This window comes from Muscardinus avellanarius, assembly GCF_963383645.1.
Source record: "Muscardinus avellanarius genome assembly, chromosome: 10".
Classification (NCBI taxonomy): Eukaryota; Metazoa; Chordata; class Mammalia; order Rodentia; family Gliridae; genus Muscardinus; species Muscardinus avellanarius.
Genome location: NC_137796.1, coordinates 49,716,384 through 49,740,653, shown reverse-complemented (window position 1 = coordinate 49,740,653; position 24,270 = coordinate 49,716,384). Strand labels below are relative to the sequence as shown.

Here is a 24,270-nt window from a genome sequence, read left to right as displayed (position 1 = left end):
GTTAAGGATGGCAAGGCCTCCAGTGAGGCCATGAGGTGGGAGGGGTTAAGGATGGCAAGGCCTCCAGTGAGGCCATGAGGTGGGAGGGGTTAAGGATGGCAAGGCCTCCAGTGAGGCCATGAGGTGGGAGGGGTTAAAGATGGCGAGGCCTCCAGTGAGGCCATGAGGTGGGAGGGGTTAAGGATGGCGAGGCCTCCAGTGAGGCCATGAGGTGGGAGGGGTTAAGGATGGCGAGGCCTCCAGTGAGGCCATGAGGTGGGAGGGGTTAAGGATGGCGAGGCCTCCAGTGAGGCCATGAGGTGGGAGGGGTTAAGGATGGCGAGGCCTCCAGTGAGGCCATGAGGTGGGAGGGGTTAAGGATGGCGAGGCCTCCAGTGAGGCCATGAGGTGGGAGGGGTTAAGGATGGCGAGGCCTCCAGTGAGGCCATGAGGTGGGAGGGGTTAAGGATGGCGAGGCCTCCAGTGAGGCCATGAGGTGGGAGGGGTTAAGGATGGCGAGGCCTCCAGTGAGGCCATGAGGTGGGAGGGGTTAAGGATGGCGAGGCCTCCAGTGAGGCTATGAGGTGGGAGGGGTTAAGGATGGCGAGGCCTCCAGTGAGGCCATGAGGTGGGAGGGGTTAAGGATGGCGAGGCCTCCAGTGAGGCCATGAGGTGGGAGGGGTTAAGGATGGCGAGGCCTCCAGTGAGGCCATGAGGTGGGAGGGGTTAAAGATGGTGGGGCCAAGATGGCGGCCCCCCAGTGATTCCACGTGTCCAAGATGGCGGGCCAAAGCTGGCGACCCCCCCCCAGTAATTCCATGTGGCTGCTTACCGGAATGGCCAGGCCCAGGCAGCAGGGGTGGGCAGGCACAGGGTGAAGGGCGCCAGGGCGCGAGTCCGAGTGGAGGAACCAGCTGGAGCGCGGGCTGGACTTGGCGGGCTGGGGGCTTTTAGCAGAGTGGCGGCCGCCTAGATGGAGGAGGCAGGCGGCCCCAGCAGGCGGGTCTAAGCAACGCCAGGCGTGGAGAAGACATAGGTGCACGGCGTGGCGTAGTCCGCGGGCGGCGCGTTCCCATTCCAGCGGCGGGCGGCGTGAGCAGGCGGGAACGGCGGTTTTAGGAGCTCCAAGCGGCAGGCAGAGGTCCTGGCCCGTGCAGGAGGTAGTCCACGCAGGCACGGGGCGGCAGCGGCGGCAGTGGTGGGAGCAATGCCTGCAAGCGGAGCGCTGGTGTGGGACCTCGCAGTCAGCTGCTGGCGGGTTGGAGAGTCCAGGGCTCAAAAAGAGAGTAAAAATAAAAAGAGAAAACAGAAAAAAAAAAAGGAAAAAAAATGGGGAGGGACCCAAGAGTTCTCCCGGTTCGGCACCAAATGATAAGTAAAATAAAAAATTAAATGCGAGTAAAATAAAAATAATGTGCGTACGGCGGAGTGTGAAAAACACGAGAGAGGTCCGGTACACGTGGCATGTAAAGTTTTAATGGCACGGCTCTCCCGGGGATCAGGGCGAGGCACTGTGGGGCCCGTGCGCCTGTCCGAAGCTTGAGGACGCGGGCTCTCCTTTTAAAGGCATGCATCTCGCGAGATGAGGGTTTACTCGCGGGAATGCCCAATTCTCGCGGGGGTTTCAGCCCCTCCCTTGCCCTGCAGAGGTCATGTGACACAAAGTCACATGAGTGCAGGACCCAACTTAACACTACTGAGTAGCTGAGGCTGGCTTCGAACCTGTGTGATCCTTCTGCACTGGGATTACAAGCGTGCGCCACCACGCCCGGTTCTTCTGAACTTCTTTTTTTTTTTTTTGGTGGTGCTGGGTGATAAGTTGGGTCCTGCACTCATGTGACTTTGTGTCACATGACCTCTGCAGGGCAAGGGAGGGGCTGAAACCCCCGCGAGAATTGGGCGTTCCCGCGAGTAAACCCTCCTCTCGCGATATGCATACCTTGAAAAGGAGAGCCCACGTCCTCTAGCTTCAGACAGGCGCGCGGGCCCCACGGTGCCTCGCCCTGATCCCCGGGAGAGCTGTGCCATTAAAACTTTACATGCCACGTGTACCGGACCTCTCTCGTGTTTTTCACACTCCGCCGTACTCACATTATTTTTATTTTACTCACATTAATTTTTTATTTTACTTATCACTGGAGTTCCTGGAAGCCCTTCTACCTCCGGGCTACACTCCCAGACCTATTTTTATATTTTTTAGAAACAGGGTCTCCTAAGCCAGCGCACGCGGCTGGCTTCGAACCTGCGCGATCCTCCTGTCTCCACCTCCCAAGCGCAGGGATTACAAGCGTGTGCCACCACGCCCGGCTCTCCTGAACTTCTAATACAGATCACAACCAAGACTATTCTTTCAAAAATTTGACCCCTGTCCCAAGCCTAAGTTCCACCCTGCACACCTGCAATACCGGCAGCTCCACTCTAAAGCAAAAACTCCAGCCCTAGCTGACCTAAGTGTCAGCCATTTCCATCCAGAAGAAGCCCACATTTCTCTTAGATCCACTCCAAAACATATATTATTCAGACTTCTTTAACCTAGGCCGGCCCACAAGCCTATGCCCTCAACCCAAACCCCATCATTCCACTTTAGCCATCACCTTGAAAGCAGTCTATGTGTGGCCCCTCATGGCTCCGCTGGGTTTTCTACTCTCAATTCCTCCCTAAAATCCAGACTCAGATTCTCTCAAGCATGAGCCATGTTCACTTTCTAGGTTAGGAGAGAAGTGCCCCAGGGAAAGTCTAGAGTCCAGATTTAAAAATTAGGGAGCTTGAAAGCCGGGCGTGGTGGCACACGCCTGTAATCCCAGCATTCGGGAGGCTGAGACCGAAGGATCACGGTTGAGACCGAAGGATCGCGGTCCGTGAACAGCCTCAGCAACTTAGTGAGGCCCTCTGCAACTCAGTGAGACCTGTTTCAAAATAAACACAAAGTAGGGCAAGAGGTGTAGCTCCGAAGTCAAATGCCCCTGGGTTCCATCCTCAGACCCACAAAAAATAAATAAAATAAAAATAAAAATTAGGAAGCTTGAATCTCTGGGAATTTAAATAGAAGGCTGATGGAACTGGAGAAATGGTCTGGAACTCTACAGAGTCATACCAAACTCAAAATCACACCCCATGTGCTGACTCTTCATTGGATAACAGACTCTTTCAACCTCTCTGATTGGTCCTTCCACAATCCTAGCCATACCTACTCTGCATGGACTGCCTCCCTGAGTCACACTCTGATTGGCCTTTGCTTTCCAAATTACTTGCTGCTGATTGGGTAAGTCCTTGTACATGCTCATTTCTGATTGGATTATTTACAATTGTGAGCCTGCGTGCAAACAGAAATTCAAATATGGAGAAGTGGGAACCACAGGGAGGAAGGGAAGGAGGAATAGTGGGTGGTTGCCTAAATCTCTTGCCTAAGAGAGAGTATGGCCGTTAATCACAGGATGACCTGGGGCTCGAGTTCTAACTGTGCAGACCACTAGCCAGGGGGCTTCAAGCAACTCTTTGGGGCTTCTTTGCCTCAACTTCTTCATCATTAAATTGGGGATAATAAAGGTATCTTCTTCATGGATTGTTGTAAGTAATTAGTTAATATCTGAGCTGGGTATTGTGGTGCACACCTGTAATCCCAGCACTTGGTAACCTGAGACAGGAGGATCGCAGATTCCAAGCCAGCCCCAACAGTTTAGTGAGGCTTGCAGCAACTTAGCGGGACCATGTTTGCAAATAAAAAGTAAAATAGGTCTGGGAGTGTAGCTTGGAGGTAGAATGCCCCTAGGTTCAATCCCCAGCACCCAAAAAAAAAAAAAAAAAAAAAAAAAGTGCTTGTAAAAATATCTGGCACATAGGATAGGAGCCCCTACAGAAGAGTCACCTATTATCTATCATTCACTTGATTATGTAAGTACTTGACCTTGGACAAGTCCCTTTGCCTATCTGACCTCTGTGGGCCAGTCTTTGTCCTTTTAACTAAATGCCCCTCTTATCCCCAGCCCTCTTCCTTTTCATCAGGAACTAGGGTTGTGACCCCAAGTTTAGAGGAATGGGGGCAGGGGGAGCACTAACAGAGAGGAGAGGCGCTCGCTCATCCCAGTGCCCCAGAAAACTGAAAGTAAAGGGGATCTCTATGGCTCAGTATAGAGTGGTCTTATCCTGAACGCCTCATGCAAAGGGCTCATCTCTGGGGACAGGAGGCAAGGGGACAGGGCTGGGCAGGGTGGCATGGTGAGAGGACCTTGTGTTCTGACTGGAAAGGAGTGGGTTGAGCTGGAACTAGGCTTTTAGACTCTACCCCAGAAATGCCAGTGTTGGGGGAGGGGCATCCCAGGCCCAAGGTCACTGTGTAACTGTTACCCTGGCAACAGCCACCTCTTTGCAGGAAACCTGGAAAGGGGTGGGGGGAAAGGGAGTTCCCAGGTCCCTGAATCTGGGGGTAGAGATAGGAACAGTGGGAGAGAGAGAAGAGAAGCAAGGAGAGGCAGAAAGAGTGTGATTCACCTCTGTGAAGATCTGCCCATCTTGGAATACTCTGAGCCTAGTATACCATGGGTGCTCAATTAATGTCTATCAGAGACAGAGACAGAAGGCCTGAGAGGATTCAAGGCTCAGAGACACCAGAAGAAAAGAAAAAAGACTCCAAAGGGGATGGGTAGGTAGGGTCTCCCTTGCCTGATGTCTGCCCCACTGGGGCCCACTAAGAGTCCTGGGTCCTCTTCACTTTCCCAAAGACCTGGGCCGCAGGCCTATCCAACCACCCAACCCAGTAATGCTCAAGCCCCTGAAGCAATTATGTCTGATCCTTTGACAATTTTTTGGTCTTAAAATTCTTCCTAGCCAGGCGTGGTGGTGCACACTTGTAATCCTAGCATTTGGGAGGCTGAGACAGGAGGACTGTGGTTTGGCGACAGCCTCAGCTACTTAGTGAGACCCTTTGTAACTCAGTGAGACCCTGTTTCAAAAAAAAAAAAAAATCAGGCTGGGGGTATAACTTGGAGGTAGAATGCCCCTTGGTTCCATCCTCAATATCGAGAGGAAAAAAAAAAAAAACCCAAGCCGGGCATGGTGGCACAACTTGTAATCCCAGCATTCGGGAGACTGAGACCGGAGGATCGCGGTTTGTGAACAGCCTCAGCTACTTAGTGAGACCCTTTGCAACTTAGTAAGACCCTGTTTCAAAATAAAGTATAAAATATAGGGCAGGGGGTGTAGCTCGGAGGTCGAATGCCCCTGGGTTTCATCCCCAGACCCGCAAAAAAATAAAACATAAAAATAAAAAGACTAAAAAATAGGGCTGTAGGTGTAGCTCAAAGGTACAATGCCCCTGGGTTCCATCCCCAGTACCAGCCAGCCCAGAGCCTCCTGGCCTGAGCACCTGGCCTCCTTTATTCTCAGGTGTCCTTGTTCCCCTTAGAAGAGACCCCTCGAAAGATTCAGATAGTTCCCCAATTCCTTTAAGAGATCCAGGAGGCCCCCACACGCAGCACACACAAACACACCTGCACCAAATACTGCAGGCCCCTTTCTTTCGTTCTCCCCGCCCCCACAAACAGGTATCTTTTCCCAGCTCTTGTCCACTAGGTCTGCTCGCCCCCTGCTGGCAGAAGACTGATACTGCAGGGGCGATCACAGAGGCTGAGGAAGACAGAGCCCAGGATCTGCGGTATTGCATATTTAATTTATTTTTCTTTCTTTTTTGGGGGGGAGGGGGAAGAGATATGCTTGGGATTGAAACCAGGGGCAATTCTACCTCTGAGATACACCTTCACCTATTTTTATATTTTATTTTGAAACAGAGTCTCCTTAAGTTGCTAAGGACCTCTTTAAATTGTTGAGATTCTCCTTGAACCTGCCATCCTCCTGTCTCAGCCTCCCAGCTGGGATTGCAGGTGTGCACCACCATACCCGGTTCATATTTAATTTATTTATGGTCCTGGATGTTTAGATCCTAAAGCTTGAGCCGGGCGTAGTGGCATATGCTTGTAATCCCAGCATTCAGGAGGCTGAGACCGGAGGATCACAGTTCGCAGACAGCCTCAGCTACTTAGTGAGGCCCTCTGCTACTTAGTGAGACCTTGTTTCAAAATAAAGAATAAAAAATAGGGCAGGGGCTGTAGCTCGGAGGTCAAATGCCCCTGGGTTCCATCCCCAGACCTGCAACAACAACAAAAAAAATCCTAACGATTGGAGTCTTCAGTTCCTTTGGGATTCAGACTCCACACATTCAAGTCCCTGGCTCAAAGGTCAACGAAAGAAAGACAACTTCTCTTGGAGCCAGGCCTCTGTGAGGTCGTCAGTGGTACGGATTTCAAACACCTGCACCAAAAGAGAGCTCAGCATTATGATCCTGTCAGGACTCTAGCCCCCTCAGACCCAGTAGCTAGACCTCAGCCCTCCTCCCTCAGACCCCGGGATCCAGATTCCAGCCCTCCTCTGTCAGACCAGGAGCTAGAGCCCAGCCTCTTCCCTCAGACCCAGGGGTCCAGGCCCAGCCTCCTCCCTCAGACCCAGGGGTCCAGGCCCAGCCCTCCTCCCTCAGACCCAGGGGTCCAGGCCCAGCCTCCTTCCTCAGACCCAAAGGTCCAGGCCCAGCCTCTTCCCTCAGACACAGGGGTCCAGGCCCAGCCTCCTCCCTCAGACCCAGGGGTCCAGGCCCAGCCTCTTCCCTCAGACACAGGGGCCCAGGCCCAGCCCTCCTCCCTCAGACCCAGGGGTCCAGGCCCAGCCTCCTCCCTCAGACACAGGGGTCCAGGCCCAGGCTTCCTCCCTCAGACCCAGAGGTCCAGGCCCAGCCTCCTCCCTCAGACACAGGGGCCCAGGCCCAGCCTCCTCCCTCAGACCCTTCCTACTCCAGAGCTAGACCCTGCTGGACCTTTGTGAGCTCCGCTGTCTGCACCAGCCTGTTTTTACTCCCTGCATACATCATCTGTTGTTCCGGCTTGCAGCCTGCGTGGAAGAAAGAAGAAGGCCACATAACTGGGAGGCTCAAGTGTGTTCTCCAAAATTCCAGAAATAGCTGGAAGTGGTGGCACATACTTCTAATCCCAGTATTTGGGCGGCTGAGACAGGATAATGGCATGTTTTCAGCCAGCCTTAGCAACTTAGTGTGGCCCTGTGCAACTTAGTGAGACCCTCTTTCAAAAATAAACGAGCAAGCCGGGCATGGTGGTGCACGCTTGTAATCCCAGCATTTGGGAGGCTGAGACTGGAGGATCACGGTTCACTGACAGCCTCAGTGACTTAGTGAGGCCCTCCGCAACTTCTCTCACTGGGTTGATGAGAGTGTCACTACTTGCTGATGCTAACCTCGACCCTGTGATCCTCCTGTCTCCACCTCCCAGGTATTAGGATTACAGTGTGCACCACCAGGCCAGACTCCAACTTTTATTTTTTCTCTCTCTCTCTTCCTTCCCTCTCTCTTTTAGTACTAGAAATTGAACTCAGAGGCACTCTACCTTATAATCCCAGCCATTTATTTATTTATTTATTTATTTATTTATTTATTTAATTTTGAAACAGGATCTAGCTTCAAGCCTGCAATCCTCCTGTCTCAGCCCTCAGCCTCTCAAGTACTAGGATTACAGGCATACACGACCATACCCAGCTGTGTGTGTTTGTGTGTGTGTGTGTGTGTGTGTGTGTGTGTGTGTTGCTGGGGATTGAATCCAAAGGGATCCTACCTCTGAGCTATACCCCAGCTCTATTTTATATTTATTTATTTATTTATTTTGCGGTACTGGGGATGGAACCCAGGGGCATTCAACCTCCAAGCTACACCCCTGGCCCTAATTTTTATTCTTTATTTTGAGACAGAGTCTCACTGAATTGCAAAGGGCATCACTAAGCAGCTGAGGCTGTCGGAGAACCCAGATCCTCCTGTTTCAGCCTCCCGAATGCTGGGATTACAAGTGTGCGCCACCACACCCAGTTTATGTTCATACTCTTAACACAGTGCTAGTACACACTTACCTTACACACACATACCTAGTCACACACTTTTTTTTTTTTTTTTGGTGGTGGTACTGGGGTTCCTGGAAGCCCTTCTACCTCCGGGCTACACTCCCAGACCTATTTTTTAAATTTGGAAACAGGGTCTCTTAAGCCAGCAAGGCTGGCTCCAAACCAGCGCGATCCTCCTGTCTCTGCCTCCCAAGAGTGGGGATTACAAGCGTGCGCCACCACGCCCGGCCTAGTCACACACTTTCTAACACAGGCATCTGCACACTTTGACACACGTGTATGCAAGTACACATACTTATACTCACATACACTGGTTTATACACCCACCCCCAGAATCTAAGACCCGCTTCTTGGGAAGAATATAGCTATGTCTCACCTACAGGGCTGGAGAAGATGAAACACAAAGGGTAGGACACTCGGCCATCCTCATGCACATACTTGTAGCTGTAGACGACAAACCTATAGCACAAAAGGATTCACACTCAGGACAGGCCTGTAGCCCAGCCCAGCATCCCATCTGCCATCCAAGTCTACAATCTTGAATTTTTTTCCCCTCTTTGGTATTGAGGATACCCAGCAGTGCTCTATCTCCCACCTACACCACTAGCCTTGTTTGTTTGTTTGTTTGTTTGTTTGTTTGTAATAAGGTTTCACTAAGTTACCATTTGCTGACCTCAACCTTGTGATCCTCTTTCCTCAGCCCCAAGTAGCTGGGATTACAGGTATGCACCACCACACTGAGCTCTACAACCTTGAAGGTGTGTGTGTGTGTGTGTGTGTGTGTGTGTGTGTGTGTGTGTTGCTGGGAATTGAACCCAGGAACATTCTTTTTGTGTGTGTGGGTCTGGGGATGGAACCCAGGGGCACTCACCTCTGAGCTACACCCCCTGCCCTATTTTTTATTCTTTATTTTGAAACTGAGTCTCACTGAGTTGCAGAGGGCCTCACTAAATAGCTGAGGCTGTCCGCGAACTGCAATCCTCCGGTCTCAGCCTCTTGAATGCTGGGATTACAAGCATGCGCCACCACACCAGGCTCCAGGAACATTCTACCTTCAGGATATACCCAGCCTTATTTTATTTTTGTTTAGAAAAGGAGACTTAAACCGGGTGTCATGGCGCACGCTTGTAATCCCGCATTCGGGAGGCTGAGACATGGAGGATCGCGGTTCGCGGACAGCCTCAGCTACTTAGTGAGGCCCTCTGCAACTCAGTGAGACCCGGTTTCAAAATAAAGAATAAAAAATAGGGCAGGGGGTATAGCTCAGAGGTAGAATGCCCCTGGGTTCCACCCCCAGACCCACAAAAAAAAAAGAAAAAAAGAAAAGGAGACTTGCTAAATTGTTGAAGCTGGCTTCAAACCTGCAAATCTCCTGTCTTAACTTCCAAAGTACTGGGATTGCAGGCATGCTTCACCCCAGCCCTATTTTATTTTATTTATTTATTTTGCAGTACTGTGGATGGAACCCAGGGGCACTGTACCTCCAAGCTACACCCCCAGCCTTATTTTTTTAGTCTTATTTATTTATTTATTTACTTACTGACTTACTTATTTATTTATTTTGCAGTACTGGGGATGGAACCCAGCTGCATTCTACCTCTGAGCTATACCCCCAGGCCTATTTTTTTATTCTTTATTTTAATTTTTTTTTCTTGGTGGCACTAGCTGTGGAACCCAGGGGCTTTTCTACCTCCAGACTATACTTCTGGTCCTATTTTATACTTTATTTGGAAACAGGGTCTCACTAAGTTGCTGAGAGCCTCACTCAGTAGCTGAGGCTGGCTTCGAACCTGTGCGATCCTCCTGTCTCAGCCTCCCAAGTGCTGGGATTACAAGCATGTACCACCACGCCCGGCTCCAATTTTTTATTTTTTATTTTGAAACAGGGTTTCACTAAGTTGTAGAAGGCCTCACTAAGTAGCTGAGGCTGTCCACCTTTTTTTTTTTTTTTTTTGCGGGTCTGGGGATGGAACCCAGAGGCATTTGACCTCCAAGCTACATGCCCTGCCCAATTTTTTATTCTTTATTTTGAAACAAGGTCTCACTGAGTTGCAAAGGGCCTAAATAGCTGAGGCTGTCCACGAACTGCAATCCTCCTGTCTCAGCCTCCCAAATGCGGGGATTTTTTTGTGTATGTGTGTGTGGTACTGGGGTTTCTGGAAGCCCTTCTATTCTACCTCCGGGCTACACTCCCAGACCTATTTTTGTATTTTCATTTGGAAACAGGGCCTCTTAAGCCAGCGTGGCTGGCTTCGAACCTGAGCAGATCCTCCTGTCTCCGCCTCCCAAGCGCGGGGACAAGCGTGCGCCACTGCGCCCAGCCCAAATGCTGGGATTATAAGCGTGCACCACCACACCTGGCTTCTTTTATTTTTTATTTTAAAACAGAGTCTCACTAAGTTGCTGAAAGCCTCACTAAATTGCTGAGGCTGGCTTCAAACTTGTGATCCTCCACTCTCATCTTCCCAAGTACTGGGATTACAGGTGTATGTCACCACACCTGCCCCAATTTTGAATCCTGATGGAGACCGAGAACCTGGATTAATGACTGGAACCCAGGGTATTGATTTCAAACACAAAAAATGATTTAAAATAGTTGTAGTAAACTGGGCGTGGTGGCACACACTTGTAATCCTAGCACTTGGGAGGCTGAGACAGGAGGATCACACAGGTTCAGAGCCAGCCTCAGCAACTTAGTGAGACCCTGTTTCCAAATAAAGTATAAAATAGGAGCCTGGCGTGGTGGCGCACGCTTGTAATTCCAGCATTCGGGAGGCTGAGACGGGAGGATTGCGGTTTGCAGGCAGCCTCAACTACTTAGTGAGGCCCTCTGGAACTCAGTGAGACCCAGTTTCAAAATAAAAAATAAATAAAATAGGGTAGGGGATGTAGCTTGGAGGTCGAATGCCTCTGGGTTCCATCCCCAGACCCACAAAAAAAAAAAGTATAAAATAGGTCTGGGAGTATAGCCCGGAGGTAGAAAAGCCCCTGGGTTCCACCCCCAGTACCCCCCCCAAAAAAAAATAGTAGTAGTAGTAAGCTGGATGTGTGGTACATGCTTATAATAAAATGAGGCTGGAAGTGTAGCTCAGAGGTAGAATGTCCCTGGGTTCAATCCCCAGTACTAAAAAAAAAAAAAAAGTAATGTTGGTGCACACCTATAATCTCAGTACCTGGGAGGCTGAGACAGGAGAGATAGGATTGCAGGTTGGAGGCCAGCATGTGTTAGTACGGCCATCTTTCAAAATAAAAAATAAAAACGGGTTGGGGCAGAGCTCATAGTAGAATGCCCTTGGTTCAGTCCACAGTATACCACAAAAGAAGACTGAGAGCCAAGTGAGGTGGCACATGCCTATAATTCCAGTACTTAGAAGGCTGAGACAGGAGAATTGCAGGTTCAAGGCCAGCCTCAGCGACTTAGCAAGGCCCTTAGCAATGTAACAAGAACTTGTTTCCAAATAAGTAAAATAGTGCTGGGGGCATAGTTCAGAGATAGAATGTCCCTGAGTTCAAGAAAGTAAGAAGGAAAGGAAGAAAGGAAGAAAGAGAATAAAGGTCTGGCGTCAAGGGAGGTGGCGCTTGTCTGTAATCCCAATACTGAGGCGGTTGATGTAGAAGGATCATAAATTTTGGGCCAGCTCATGGTAATTTAGCGAGATCTGTCTCCAAAAAATTAAAAATAAAAAGGGCTGGGAGCCAGGCATGGTTCCCAGTATAGGGAGGCTAAAACAGGAGGATCGCAGGTTCAAGGATAGCTTCGGCAAGTAGTGAGATTCTCATCAACCTAGCAAGACTCTATTTCCAAATAAGGGGCATAGTTCCAAGGTAGGATTCCTTTGGGTTCAGGCCCTAGAACCACAAACATACACAAAAAAATAATAAAATAAAATGGGGGTATATATAGCTCACAGGTAAAATGCACCTGGATTCAATCCCCAGGACCATAAATAAATAAATAAACAGATAAATAAATAAATAAATATGCTGGACGTGGTAGCACATGCTGGTAATCCCAGCATTTGGGAGGCTGAGACTGGAGGACTGCAGTTCGAGGACAGCCTCAGCTACTTAATGAGGGTCTTTGCAGCTAAGTGAGACCCTGTTTCAAAATAAGGAATAAAAGCCGGGCGTGGTGGAGCACCCATGTAATCCCCAAGCTTGGGAGGCGGAGACAGGAGGATCATGCAGGTTCGAAGCCAGCCGCGCTGGCTTAAGAGACCCTGCTTCCAAATTAAAAAAATATAAAAATAGGTCTGGGAGTGAAGCCCAGAGGTAGAAGGGTTTCCAGGAACCCCAGTACCACCAAATAATAATAATAATAATAATTAATAATAATAATAATAATAATAAAATAAAAATAGGGCTGGAGGTATAGTTCGGAGGTAGGATGCCCTGGGTCCCATCACCAGTTCCAAAAATAAAATAAAAATTATAGGAAAACTGAGGCCCAGAGACACTGGGCTAAAGTTCTGTGGATAGAGCAAAGAATGAAACCCAGGAAATTGGGCACTGGATTATAAGGGCTCATCTGCTATGCAGTTCTTTCCTGTGCACTAGAACCCAGCCCCTAAACAGGGCTGGCTACGGAGCCCAGTGCAAAATGACATTACAAAGCCCCTGTTTAAAAAGGCACTTTTAGCCGAGCGTGCTGGTGCACGCTTGTAATCCCAACATTTGGGAGGCTTAGACAGGAGGGTCGAAGTTCGCAGACAGCCTCAGCTACTTAGTGAGGCCCTTTGCAACTCAGTGAGACCCTGTTTCAAAATAAAGAATAAAAAATAGAGCCGGGCATCGTGACACACGCTTGTTATCCCAACACTTGGGAGACTGAGACCGGAGGATCGAGGTTCGCGGACAGCCTCAGCTACCTAGAGAGGCCCTCCACAACTTAGTGAGACCCTGTTTCAAAATAAAGAATTAAAAAAATAGGGCAGGGAATGTAGCTTGGAGGTCAAATGCCCCTGGGTTCCATCCCCAGACCCGCAAAAAAAAAAAAAAAAGAATAAAAAATAGGGCTGGGAGGAGTGTAGCTCAGAGGTAGAATGCAACTGGATTCCATCCCCAGTACTGGAAAAGAAGAAGAACAAGAAGGAGAAGAAGGAGAAGAAGGAGGAGGAGGAGGAGGAGGAGGAGGAGGAGGAGGAGGAGGAGGAGGAGGAGGAGGAAAGAAAAATAAAAGGCACTTTTCAGCCAGGCATAGTGGCTCATGCTTTTAATCCCAGCGCTTGGGAGACTGAGACAGGAGGATTGCACAGGTTCAAAGCCAGCCTCAGCTACTTAGTGAGGCTCGCAGCAACTTAGTGAGACCCTGTTTCCAAATAAATTATAAAATAGGTCTGGGAGTATAGCCCAGAGATAGAAAAGACCCTGGGTTCCACCTCAGTACCACAAAAAATAAAAATAAAAAACAATAAAAAGGGCACTTTTTGCCAGGCATGGTGGCGCACGCTTATAATCCCAGCGCCTGGGAGGCAGAGAGTGGAGGATCGCACAGGCTCGAAGCCAGCTTCAGCTACTTAGTGAGGCTCTCAGCAACTTAGTGAGACCCTGTTTCCAATAAAATATAAAAAGTAGGTCTGGGAGTATAGCTTTGAGGTAGAAAAGCTCCTGGGTTCCACCCGCAGTACCATACAAATAAATAAATAAATAAATAATAAATAAATAAATAAATATAAAAAGGGCACTTTTCCCTTCCTTCAGCAACCTCTCTCTAGACTTTTTTTAAATTGGCAATTAAAAGGTCAGCCAAAGCCAGGCGTGGTGGCGCACGCTTGTAATCCCAGCATTCGGGAGGCTGAGACAGGAGGATCAAGGTTCAAAGCCAGCCTCAGCTACTTAGTGAGGCCCTTTGCAACTCACTGAGACTCTGTTTCAAAATAAAGAATTAAAAATAGTGCTGGGGGTGTAGCTCAGAGGTAGAATGTCCCTGGGTTTCAAACATAAATAAATTAGTAAGTAAATAAAGGTCAGCCATATGGACACCAAACAAGGAGAGAGGTACTTAGAGGGGTGCCCAGGAAGTTGTAGTGCTGGGGCTGGTCTGGCCTCCCCACACCAGCAGGAGGCACTGAAGGGCAGGTGGCTTGAGACACCTGCAGAGGAAGTGGCAGGAGGTGGGACTGCAGGTAAGCCCCAGCTCCAAGCCCCAGCCAGTGTTCCTTTGTCCCATCAGATTTCATACATAACACAGATTCAAAGCAGTAACGGAAAGACGTCAGCATTGCTGGGTCTGGTGGCACACACGTGTAATCCTAGTACTTGGGAGGCTGAGATAGGAGAATCACAGTTTTGTCCCTCTCCACAATTTAACAAGGACCTCAGCAACTTAGCAAGACCCTGTTTTCAAAGTAAAAAATAAAATAGGGCTGGGGATGTCGCTCAGTTGTAGAATGCCCCTGGATTCAGTCCTCAGCACCACAAAATAATAATAATACCACCAAAATAATAATAATAATACCACCATCCTCAGTACCACAAAATAATAATACCACCAAAATAATAATAATAATAATAATAATAATAATAATAATAATACCATCCTCAGTACCACAAAATAATAATAATAATAATAATAATAATAATAATAATAATAATAATACAACTAGGATATGAACTCTTGGCCTCCAACACAGAGATCCTGAGCCCCTGGTAGTGCTAGAACCGTCAGTCTCTCAGCCTGTACCTCCATCATTCCCCCTTCCCGCAGCCTGGTCCTCCCCTCAGGATACCTGGGCTGTCTCTCTGGTAACTCCAATTTGAGCTCCTCTGGGGAAATGTTCTAAAGCAAAAAAAGAAAATGAAAGCAATTAAATGAGCAGCTGTTGTGTGCCAAAGCACCGTTCTAAGAAACACACAGGGACGCTCCTCCAGAACTCTACGGGAGAGCTCGCTTTATTTATTTATTTATTTATTTATTTATTTATTTATTTATTTATTTATGCAGGTCTGGGAATGGAACCCAGGGGCATTCGACCTCCAAGCTACACCCCTGCCCTATTTTTTATTCTTTATTTTGAAACAGGGCCTCATTAAGTAGCTGAGGCTGTCCAGGAACCGCGATCCTCTGGTCTCCACTTCCCGAATGCTGGGATTACAAGCGTGCCCCACCACGCCCAGCTAGCTCCTTTTATTACGACCACAGGACGGCTGAGGAAACTGAGGCCTGGGGATGTCAAGGCACTTGCCCAAGATGGCAGACAGCAAGCTACAGAGTTCAGATCTGAATCTGTGTTCTCGTCATAACCACGACACTATACTTCCTTTCAGAGGGGCTGAGGGAGCCCAGTTCCTAGCTAGGCCCCCTTCCCTGTTCAATAGCCCCAGCTCCAGGCTCCTTAAACACCCCATAATCCTCACCATGTCAATCCTTACTATCATCCCCATTTTACTGGTGAAAAGAACAGGCCATGAGAGCATGAAGCCTGCCCATTTAGAAACAATTTCTAAGCTGGGCGTGGTGGCACACGCTTGCAATCCCAGCATTCGGGAGGCTGAGACTGGAGGATCGCGGTTCACAGCCAGCCTCAGCTACTTGGTGAGGCCCTCTGCAACTCAGTGAGACCCTGTTTCAAAATAAAGAATAAAAAATTGGGCAGGGGTGTAGCTTGGATGTCAAATGCCTCTGGGTTCCATACCCAGACCTGAAAAAAAAAATTCTAGCCAGGTATGGGGACTCATGCCTGCAACTCCGATACTGGGGAGACTGAGAAAGGAGGATCGCAGTTTTGAGGACAGCCTTGGCAAGTAGTGAGATCCTCATCAATCCAATGAAACCCTGTTTCAAAAAATAATAAAATAGGGCTAGGAGTGTAACTCAGAGAATGATTTCTGCTAGCTTTCTGGTAACTTATCTAAAAATTCTTTCATTTAAGTGCCAGTGAAGTATTATCATTTTGCTATCCCTTTTTTCCACTTTGGACACGCCCAGCCTCATGATCACTTTATTGAGCATCTACTATGTGCCAGACCTTGTTGAACCTATGGCAAGGATTAAATCTTGGGTCTGAGCTCGACGGGGTGGCGCATACTTGTAATCCCAGTACTTGGGAGGCTGAGACAGGAGGATCGCAGTTTGCGGTCAGCCTCAGCTACTTAGTGAGGCCCTGCACAACTTAGTGAGACCCTGTTTCAGGAAAAATAATAATAATAAAAAAATAAAAAATAGAGCTGGGTGTAGCTCAGAGGTAGAATATCCCTGGGTTCCATCCCTAGTGCTGCTAAATAAATAAATAAATAAATAAATAAATAAATAAATAAATAAATACGGCTGGGGGTATACTCGGAGGTAGAAGCCAGAATGCCTCTGGGTTCAATCCCCGAAACAGAAAAAGAAAGAAAGAAAGAAAGAAAGAAAGAAAGAAAGAAAGAAAGAAAGAAAGAAAGAAAGAAGGCGGGCGTGGTGGTGCACGCTTGTAATTCCAGCATTCGGGAGGCTGAGACCAGAGGATCGTGGTTCGTGGACAGCCTCAGCTACTTAGTGAGGCCCTCTGCAACTTAGTGAGACCTTGTTTCAAAATAAAGAATAAAAAATTGGGCAGGGGGTGTAGCTCGGAGGTAGAATGCCCCTGGGTTCCACCCCCAGACCCAAAAAAGAAAGAAAGAAAGAAAGAAAGAAAGAAAGAAAGAAAGAAAGAATAGCAAAAGAAAAAATAATCATTGAAAGTAGGTCTATTTTACAGGTGAGGACAAAGGCACGTAGAGGCTCAGTCCCCTGCCTAGGGTCACCTTTACACCAGAACTTTCTTTCTGAACCGCAGGCTGTCAGTATCACTTGCAGCCCCTTGGGTCTCCCAGCCCGCCCTGTGCCTTTTGGGGGCCCCATGCCCGCCACTCCTCACCTGGAATTCTTCCTCCAGCACCACCATCTGCCGGTCCTTGTCCACCTTCACTGGGGAGGGAGGCGCCGGTCACACACGCTCCCACCCCGGGGACCCTGCCGGGCCCTGGCTGCTGCCCGCCCCGCCCTCCCTCCCGGGAAGCCCGCACTCACTTATGATGGCTGCGTTGTCCGTCTCTTTTCGGAAGCGGAATTTTCGCAGCTTTTCCTTCAGCTCGGGGTCCACTTCGCACACCACCAGGGAGTCGGACTGCCAGAGGGACCCGGGAGGAGCTGAGCGGGCCTGCCCTCGCCCTGCCCGTGACCCCCAGCTCAGTCTCTGCAGCCACCGACGAGGAGGCGGCTCTCGCTCGCCCACCTGCGGCCATCGCCGGCGGTGGGCAGGCGCCGCCCCTGGCCGGGGCTCAGGACAGGGCAGGGCAGAGGCTGCATCCCCCACCCTGCCCGCCGGCACCCCAGCGACTCCCTTCCTCCAGCCAAGCCCTTTGCCGAGGTTGGGTGTTCTTGCAAGGGTGGGACCGCAGTCCCACGCTTGCCTCTCACCCTGATCCCCTCCCAGCCCCAGCCCAGTCCCAGCCTCTGGCCTTTCCCCTGGGACCCCTGGACCCCTAACCATGATGGCTTCTGTCCACAGGCCTCTTCTTTTCTCAGTTCCTCTGTATTCTAGGGGTGGGGACCAGGGCTCAGGGGGTAGGGCTGTGGGCAGGGGGAGGTTTCATCAACACCACATCCTGTTTATGCAGTTTGGGGACAACTGTCACAGCGGGCTCCTCCCCCTTCTTCCTTTCCCTCGTCTGCCTGGACCTGTCGGACTTTGCAGCCACCCAGACTAAGGTTCAAATACTGCCTGGCCGTGTGAACCAAACTAAGTAACTTGGCCTTTCTGAATAACCTCAGGATTGTTGAGAAGACAAAACAGGTGTGCTCAGTAAAGAGTAGATATTAATAAGTGAGCTCCATGATTCCTCGCTTCTCCCAGGAAGCTTCCTAGATTTACCCTTCTCTGTAATATATGTTTTGTTATTGTTTAGTTTATGGTACTGTGAATTGAATCCAGGGGCACTCTACCTCTGAACTACATCCCCAGCCCTATTTTTAATTTTTTGTTTTGAAACAGGGTCTCACTAAATTGCTGAGAGTCTCACTGAATTGCTGAGGCTATCCTCAAACCTTTGATCTTTTGGTCTCAACCTCCCAATTACTGGGATTACAGGTATGCACCACTCCATCCAGCTATCTGCAATCTTTTTTGGTTTTGTGGTGCTAGGGATTGAACTGAGGGGCATTCTATCTCCAAGCTACACCCCCATAGACCCCCAGCCTTTTTTTTTTTTTTTTTTTTTTTTGCAGGTCTGGGGGTGGAACCCAGGGGCATATGACCTCCGAGCTATACCCCCTGCCCTATTTTTTTTTCTTTACTTTGAAACAGGGTGTCACTAAGTTGCGGAGGACTTCACTAAGTAGCTGAGGCTGTCCACGAACCATGATCCTCCGGTTTCAGCCTCCCAAATGCTGGGACTACAAGCGTGCTCCACCACGCCCAGCTCCCTAGCCCATTTTATTTTTATTTCTTTATTATTTGGAAACAAGGTCTCACCAAATTCCTGAGTACCTCATAAAGTTACTGAGGCTGAACATGAACCTACAATCCTCCTGTCTCAGCCTCCCAGGTATTATAGGTGTGTGGCTATCTGCAATATTTGAATCTCAGAATTGAGAAGAGGAGCGCAGTTACATACCACCATGCATTTCGGTGACAGCTCAGAGGTAGAATGCTCTGGGTTCAATCCCCAGTACCACAAACAAAAAAATAATAATAAATTAAGCCGGGCATGGTGGTGCACACTTGTAATCCCAGTACTTGAGAGGCTGAGACTGGAGGACTGCAGGTTTGCGGCCCGCCTCAGCTACTTAGGCCCTACACAATTTAGCAAGACCCTGTTTCAAAATGAGGAATAAAAAGTAGGGCTAGGGGTGTAGCTCAGAGGTACAATGTCCCTGGGTTACTTCCCTAGTGCCTCCCAAAATTAAGTTATTAAAATAAAATAGGACTGAGGGTGCCGCTCAGAATTAGAATGCCCCGGAGTACTACAAATGGAAAAACAAAGTTTGGAACAGGGGGCAGAGCTGGGCATGTTTTCAGGCATCTGTAATCTCAGCTACACAGGAGGATGAAGCAGGAGGATTGCAAATAGCAAGACCCTACCTCAAAATAAAAAATAAGATGGGCTGTCTTGTAGTCCAGTAGAAGAGAACTTGCCTAGCAAGGGCAATGCCCTGGATTCAATCCTCAGTCACACAGACACACACACACACACACACACACACACACACACACACACACATACAATAGGGGTGTCGTTTGGTTGTTTTTTTTTTTTTTTTTTTTTTTTTTTTTGGTGGTACTGGGGTTCCTGGAAGCCCTTCTTCCTCCGGGCTACACTCCCAGACCTATTTTATATTTTTGAAACAGGGTCTCTTACGCCAGCACGGCTGGCTTCGAACCTGCGCGATCCTCCTGTCTCCGCCTCCCAAGCACGGGGATTACAAGCATGCGCCACCACGCCCGGCTTAGGGGTGTAGTTTTGACAAGATTGAATTTCATTGCTATAGAATCTCAGAGGCCTTCTGAGGCCGGGATCGGAGCCTGCTGAAGGGTTAGGCTGGTGCTGGGGCCAGTGAGACCGGAATCAGAGCCTGCCGTGAGGCAAGGCCAGTGCTGGGGCCTCCGAGGCCGGGATCAGAGCCTGCTGAGAGGTTAGGCCGGTGCTGGGGCCAGCGAGGCCGGGATCAGAGCCTGCTGTGAGGCAAAGCTGGTGCTGGGGCCTCCGAGGCTGGGATCGGAGCCTGCTGAGGGGTCAGGCCAGTGCCAGGGCCAATGAGGCCAGGATCAGAGCCTGCCGTGAGGCAAGGCTGGTGCTGGGGCCTCCGAGGCCAGGATCGGAGCCTGCCGAGGGGTTAGGCCGGTGCTGGGGCCAACGGCCGGCATCGGAGCCTTCCGTGAGGCAAGGCCGTTATTGAGGCCTCTGAGGCCGGGATCAGACCTGCCGAGGGGTTAGGCTGGTGCTGGGGCCAGCAAGGCCGGGATTGGAGCCTGCCACGAGGCAAGGCCGATGCTGGAGCCTCCGAGGCCGGGATCAGAGCCTGCTGAGGGGTTAGGCCGGTGCCGGGCCACTGGCTGGCATCGGAGCCTTCCGTGAGGCAAGGCCGCTACTGAGGCCTCCGAGGCCTGGATCGGAGCCTGCCGAGGGGTTAGGCTGATGCCGGGACCATCGGCTAACATCAGAGCCTGCCGTGAGGAAGGCCGGTGCTGGGGCCTCCGAGGCCGGGATCGGAGCCAGCTGAGGGGTTAGGCCAGTGTCAGGGCCAGCGAGGCCAGAACCAGAGCCTTCCGTGAGGCAAGGCCGCTGCTTGAGCCAGCGAGGTCTGGATCAGTCCACTGGGTAGCCAGGCCACAACTGGGGCCGTCAAGAGTGGGATCGGTATTTGCAACGTGGCATGCACAGAGAAATATCGCAGAAAATTAAAACCGGATGCTTCCCCTAATCAGCAATAACTAGGAGGAAACAGGCAACAGGAAGTGTTTGAGCTATAGAAAAGGCCCTATAGTGAAGCAATTAAGGTGACCAATCAGAGGGTATGGAATAGGGGAGGATGGAGCCTCTTTAAAAAGCAGGAGGTACATAAACACATGTATCAAAGTTAATCACCAAACAAGCATGGGATCGAGGGAGTGGGAGGGAATGGAATGGGGACTGGATGAGGGCTAATTGGATGATGTGTGCTTGTATATCCTCTCAAGTCTTATATTCCAATGTATGATTACAATGCACCAATAAAAATAAATTTTAAAAAATTAAAAATAAATAAATAAGTAAATAAATAGAATCTCAGAGGCCTAATATAAGGCCCACAATTGAGTAGTAAGTAGAGGAGGAACATGCCCATCATCCAGTCAGCATGGAGACGCCTGCCTATCACCATAATGCATGGAGGTACCATAAACAATAACAAAACATATGTGGCATAGTGATAGAGGGTGTGCTTAACATGCACAAAACCCTGAGTTCAACCCCAGCACACACACACACACACACACACACACACACACACACACACACACACTATGAGTTTTTAAATTTTTAAAATTTTTTGCAGTACTGGGGATGGAACCCAGGGGCATTCTATCTTCAAGCTACATCCCCAGCCCTATTTTTTTTTTTTTTTTTGAGATATTGAGGATAGAACCCAGGGGCATTCTACCTCCGAGCTACACCCCCTGCCCTATTTTTTATTCTTTATTTTGAAATAGGGTCTCACTAAGTTGCAGAGGGTCTAAGTAGCTGAGGCTGTCTGGGAACTGTGATCCTCTGGTCTCAGTCTCCCAAATGCTGAGATTACAAGTGAGCGCCACCACGCCCAGAAATACGAGTGTATTTTGTTTGTTTGTTTGTTTGTTTGTTTTTGTTTTGCAGATCTGGGGATGAAACCCAGGGGCCTTTGACCTCTGAGCTACACCCCCTGCCCTATTTTATTATTATTATTATTTTGTGTGTGTGTGTGGGTCTGGAGATGGAACCCGGGAGCATTTGACCTCCGAGCTATACCCCCTGCCCTAGTTTTTTTATTCTTTAATTTGAAACCAGGTCTCACTGAGTTGCAGAGGATCTCACTAAGTAGCTGAGGCTGTCCGTGAACTGCGATCCTCCGGTCTCAACCTCCCGAATGCTGGGATTACAAGCGTGCACCACCACGCCCGGCTTTTATTCTTTATTTTGAGACAGGGTCTCACTAAGTTGCATAGGGCCTCACTAAGTACCTGAGGCTGTCTGTGAACCACGATCCTCCAATCTCAGCCTCCCGAATGCTGGGATTACAAGTGTGCGCCACCACGCCTGGCTAGTATGAGTGTTTTATATTGCCCTCTTTCACATCTTAAATGTGACCTACTTACACACATATATATTTGTATGTGTGTGTGTGGAACTAGAGATTGAACCCAGGAGCATTCTACCTCCGAGCTGCACCCCCAGTCCTACTTTTTATTCTTTCTTTTCTTTTCTTATTTATTTATTTATTTATTTTGGTGGTACTGGGGGTGGAACCCAGAGGCTTTCTACCTCCGGGCTATACTCCCAGACCTTTTTTATATTTTATTTGGAAACAGGTTCTTACTAAGTTGCTGAGAGCCTCACTAAGTAGCTGAGGCTGGCTTTGAACCTGTGCGATCCTTCTGTCTTAGCCTCCCAAGCGCAGGGATTACAAGCGTGCGCCACCACGCCCGGCTTTTTATTTTTTATTTTAAAACAGGGTCTCACTAAGTTGCAGAGGACCTTACTAAGTAGCTGACTAGACTTCTGTGAACCTCGATCCTCTGGTCGCAGCCTCCTGAATGCTGAGATTACAAGCATGCGCCACCATGTTTGACTAGCCATATATTTTTTTAGAAACACAGTGTCACTAAATTGCTTTAAAACAGGGTATCACTAGTTGAGCGTGGGGGCACGTACTTGTAATCCCAGCACTTGGGAGGCTGAGACAGGAGGATCACACAGATCTGAAGCCAGCCTTAACTATTTAGTGAGGCTCTCAGCAACTTAGTAAGACCCTGTTTCCAAATAAAGTATAAAATAGCCCTGGAAGTATAGGCCAGAGGTAGAAAAGCCCCTGGGTTCTATCCCCAGCTCCCCCCAAAAAAAACAAAAACAAAAACAGGGTATCACTAAATTGTGCAGGGCCTTACCAAGTACCTGATTGCCTTGAACCTGCAATCTTCCTGTCTCGGCCTCCCAAGTACCAGGATTACAGATGTATGCCACCATGCCCAGCTTGAAAACAGCATATGTTTTAGTGAGAAAATGAGAAAATACAAACAAAAAAGAAAAGATTTCAGCCAGGCGTGATAGCACACACACAAGTAATCCAAGTACTGTGGGGGCGGGGGACTGAACCAGGAAGATTGCAGGTTCGCGGCCAGCCTCAGCAACTTAGGCTCCCTGCAACTTAGTGAGACCCTATTGCAAAATAAAAAATAAAGCCGGGCGTGGTGGCGCACACTTGTAATCCCCGCGTTTGGGAGGCGGAGACAGGAGGATCAAGCTGGTTCGAAGCCCGCTGTGCTGGCTTAAGAGACCCTGTTTCAGCCAGGCGTGGTGGCGCACGTTTGTAATCACAGCATTCGGGAGGCTGAGACCTGGAGGATCGTGGTTCGCAGACAGCCTCAGCTACTTAGTGAGGCCTCTGCAACTCAGTGAGACCCGGTTTCAAAATAAAGAATAAAAAATAGAGCAGGGGGTATAGCTCGGAGGTCAAATGTCCCTGGGTTCCATCCCCAGACCCGCAAAAAAAAAAAAAAAAAAAGAGAGACCCTGTTTCCAAATAAAAATATAAAATAGGTCTGGGAGTGTAGCCCAGAGGTAGAAGGGCTTCCAGAAACCTCAGTACCACCAAAAAATAATAAAAAATAAAATAAAAAATAAAGTAGAGCTGGGGTGTAGCTCAGAAGTAGAAACTGGGTTCCATTCCCAGCACCACACAAAAGAGGGGGGTGGGGAGAAAGAATTTTCCCAGGCTCTTTGCCCTCTGTGCTCGCTCCCCCCCATAATTATAGGCAGCTTCTCATCCCACCCACCCCCAGCGACTCAAGGGCATCTCTGCAGCTTTGCTTCTTCTCTCACCTGCATCATCAATATCCCATCCCTACCAGATCTTTCCTCTGAGTCTACATGTGGTCATCTTCCCCCACCCCCAGTGGTAGGGATCTAATCCAGGGCCTCACACATGCTAGGCAAGTACTATGCCTTGGAACTATATCCCCCACCGCTTTAAAAAAAATTTTTTTTTGGGTGGGTCTGGGGATGGAACGCAGGGGAATTTGACCCCTGAACTACACCCCCTGCCCTATTTTTTTATTCTTTATTTTGAAACCGGGTCTCACTGAGTTGCAGAGGGCCTCACTAAGTAGCTGAGGCTGTCTGCGAACCGCGATCCTTCGGTCTCAGCCTCCCGAATGCTGGGATTACAAGCGTGCACCACCACGCCCGGCTCCCCTTTTTAAATTTTTGAAAAAGGGTCTTGCTAACTAAGTTACTGAGTCTGGCCTCCTGTCTCAGCCTCCCAAGTACTAGAGGTGTGTGCCACCATGCCTGGCTTGTTTCTTTCATCTTAAAAACTAAGAGATGGATGTGATGGCTCATACTTGTAGTCCCAGGACTTGGGAGGCTAAGACAGGAGGATCGCAGGTTCGAAGCCAGCCTCAGCTACTTAGTAAGGCTCTCAGCAACTTAGTGAGACCCTGTTTCAAAATAAAGAATAAAAAAACAGGGCTGGGGGTGTAGCTTGGAGGTAGAATGCCCCTGGGTTCCGTCCCAAGTCACACACACACACACACACACACACACACACACACACACACACTAAAAACCCTCTCTTGCCTAGTCACGGCTCATTCATTTTCTTCCTTTCTCAACAAAATTTCTTAAAAGACTTGTCTACACTATCTACCCTTG

At 49.2% G+C, this 24,270-nt stretch overlaps 1 protein-coding gene across 1 annotated transcript; it reads right to left on the bottom strand.

Annotated features, from left to right (window-relative positions):
* Positions 1-6,210: 6,210 nt before the first annotated feature.
* GMFG (glia maturation factor gamma) lies at positions 6,211-16,790 on the bottom strand (the record flags this gene model as incomplete). Its single annotated transcript, XM_080704164.1, has 5 exons — positions 6,211-6,282; positions 6,839-6,912; positions 8,303-8,385; positions 14,655-14,704; positions 16,764-16,790. 5 exons carry the CDS (start codon positions 16,788-16,790, stop codon positions 6,211-6,213), a joined length of 306 nt encoding a protein of 101 aa, XP_080560290.1.
* Positions 16,791-24,270: the final 7,480 nt, after the last annotated feature.